At 50.6% G+C, this 1,717-nt stretch overlaps 1 protein-coding gene and 2 non-coding genes across 3 annotated transcripts; 2 read left to right on the top strand and 1 right to left on the bottom strand.

Moving 5' to 3' along the window:
* Window positions 1-60: 60 nt before the first annotated feature.
* Window positions 61-133, top strand: K489DRAFT_t69. Its single transcript has one exon. It is a non-coding gene; the product is annotated as a tRNA-Thr (tRNA).
* A 13-nt stretch (window positions 134-146) lies between these two features.
* On the bottom strand, window positions 147-1,472 carry K489DRAFT_385582 (uncharacterized protein). The gene has a single exon (XM_033606137.1). The coding sequence runs from the start codon at window positions 1,012-1,014 to the stop codon at window positions 172-174; it is 843 nt and encodes a 280-aa protein (XP_033454761.1). The 5' UTR covers window positions 1,015-1,472; the 3' UTR covers window positions 147-171.
* On the top strand, window positions 1,412-1,509 carry K489DRAFT_t70. The gene has a single exon. It is a non-coding gene; the product is annotated as a tRNA-Gly (tRNA).
* The last annotated feature ends 208 nt before the right edge of the window (window positions 1,510-1,717 follow it).

The raw sequence follows: 1,717 nt of genomic DNA, 5'->3' as shown, positions 1-1,717 counted from the left end.
AAATGCCCCGAAAACACCGGGTCAGACATCGGCACAAATGGTCCAGCTGTTATGGCTCTGGCCATCTTAGCTCAGCGGTAGAGCAAGGGGATCGTAGACTCCAAGGTCGCGAATTCAATTCTCGCAGGTGGCTGAACTTTTGGCCTTTTGGCTCAAGCCGAGTCAAGCAAGTCAAGCCATCCCCTCGGACCTCTCAAGCAAGTCAAGCCCACGGTTTTGAGGCCTCAAGTCAAGCCAAGTCCAGGCTCCAGACTTGCTTGACTTGCTTGTGGCCACCTCTGCTACAGTAAGGTATCTGTTCTCATGCCCTCGTGCTCCCTTGAGATTCCGATACTGGACATCAATGACGATTCGGGGCTTTCCATCGTCGGCCTTGATGTATCTGACGGTGAGGTCCTTGTAGAAGACGCCTTCGTTTACGCCTTTGTGGGCCGATGACTCGACGATGGAGCCAGGACGTATTCCTTGGAACAAAAGGATGAGCAAGAGGCAGGATAGTTGCAGCCGCATCCTAGGATGCATGGCTCCGATGTCGCGTGTCCACAAGAATTTCACTAGGTCGAGGACTACTGGTGTAGTAGCCACAGGACGAGGTCGAGCTTTCTTGCTTGCGCCCTCGGCGACACAATCCTCGTAGATGTACGCTTTCAGATTCTTCTTAGTAGAGGGATCAAGCTGTTTGTTATGTCGATGACGAATGAGGCCGGCAATTGTCTGGATGTATTTCCACAGCGAGGCGATGCAAAGCTTGTCCTCTAACTGACCCTTCTTCGTGTCTATACAGTATGAGCAAAATGAACGAAGTGTGTCACACGTTGGCATGGTCGCAAAGGGATCATTCTCGTCGATGGGCTGTTCGATTTCGTTATGGAAGTCAACCCAGGCCTTTGTGACAGATTTCTGGGTTTTCGCGTATGGCAAAGAGAGCTTCGCGGGCTTAAGCGGCCGGACGACCTCACCCCGTGCGAGGGCCCGCAGGTACGCACGTCTTTCATCGGTGCTTTGACTGGTCATGTTGGTTGCCATCAAAGAAGAGAGAGAAAGATGATGAAGAGGGAAGAGAGTATGAGTCGGATGTGTCGTGCAAGTAGAGGATTGATAAGTTCGAAAGGAACCGATGGCGAGCCTAGAGAGGCAGCAGCATGCGCCGCCGCCGCCATCTTGGGGACGCGGTCCTGTCGGCGATGAGAGGAGTTGTGCATGATGGGTCTACTCCAAGTCTTGAGTTATGAAATGCTGGCTGGCACGGCTAGTCGTAGAGTCTGTGAACAGTGTTCCTGAAGTCACACTGTGGGCATCAGGAATGCGCGAGACACTAGCACGGCAAGTGTCAGAAGTCGAGTTCTGGGATTCGGACCTTGCCGTGCGCGGAGCCGAGATTTCGGTAGTGGTTCGAGGATTTTTCGGCAGGGTCGGGTAGTATAGTGGTAAAATTAGCCGTTGCCAAGATATTGCCCAAAGTGGTAATTTCGCACGTCGTCTAGCCCCGGGTTCGATTCCCGGCCGACGCACATTTTTGCTGCCTTGAACTCTGTTTTGCTTGTACACCCAGACAACTGAGGTTTAATTCCTCACCGACTCCATTTTTTTACGTCCATCATAGTATATTTATATTTCTTTTTTCTATTCTTCAACAATATTCAACTTGTTGCGTTAAGTTTCAAAGTAGTCTAAAAGTTTCAAGGGAATAGTAAGCTATTATCAAGATCTAAGATTT

The sequence above is a fragment of the Dissoconium aciculare genome, assembly GCF_010015565.1.
Source record: "Dissoconium aciculare CBS 342.82 unplaced genomic scaffold K489scaffold_33, whole genome shotgun sequence".
Classification (NCBI taxonomy): domain Eukaryota; kingdom Fungi; phylum Ascomycota; class Dothideomycetes; order Mycosphaerellales; family Dissoconiaceae; genus Dissoconium; species Dissoconium aciculare.
The sequence above is the reverse complement of the archived record's forward strand: the minus strand, read 5'-3'. Positions and strand labels throughout refer to the sequence as shown.

Bases quoted from the DNA above. Each gene is read 5' to 3' on its own strand.
- K489DRAFT_385582 (XM_033606137.1), bottom strand. From the start codon at position 1,014: ATGACCAGTCAAAGCACCGATGAAAGACGTGCGTACCTGCGGGCCCTC.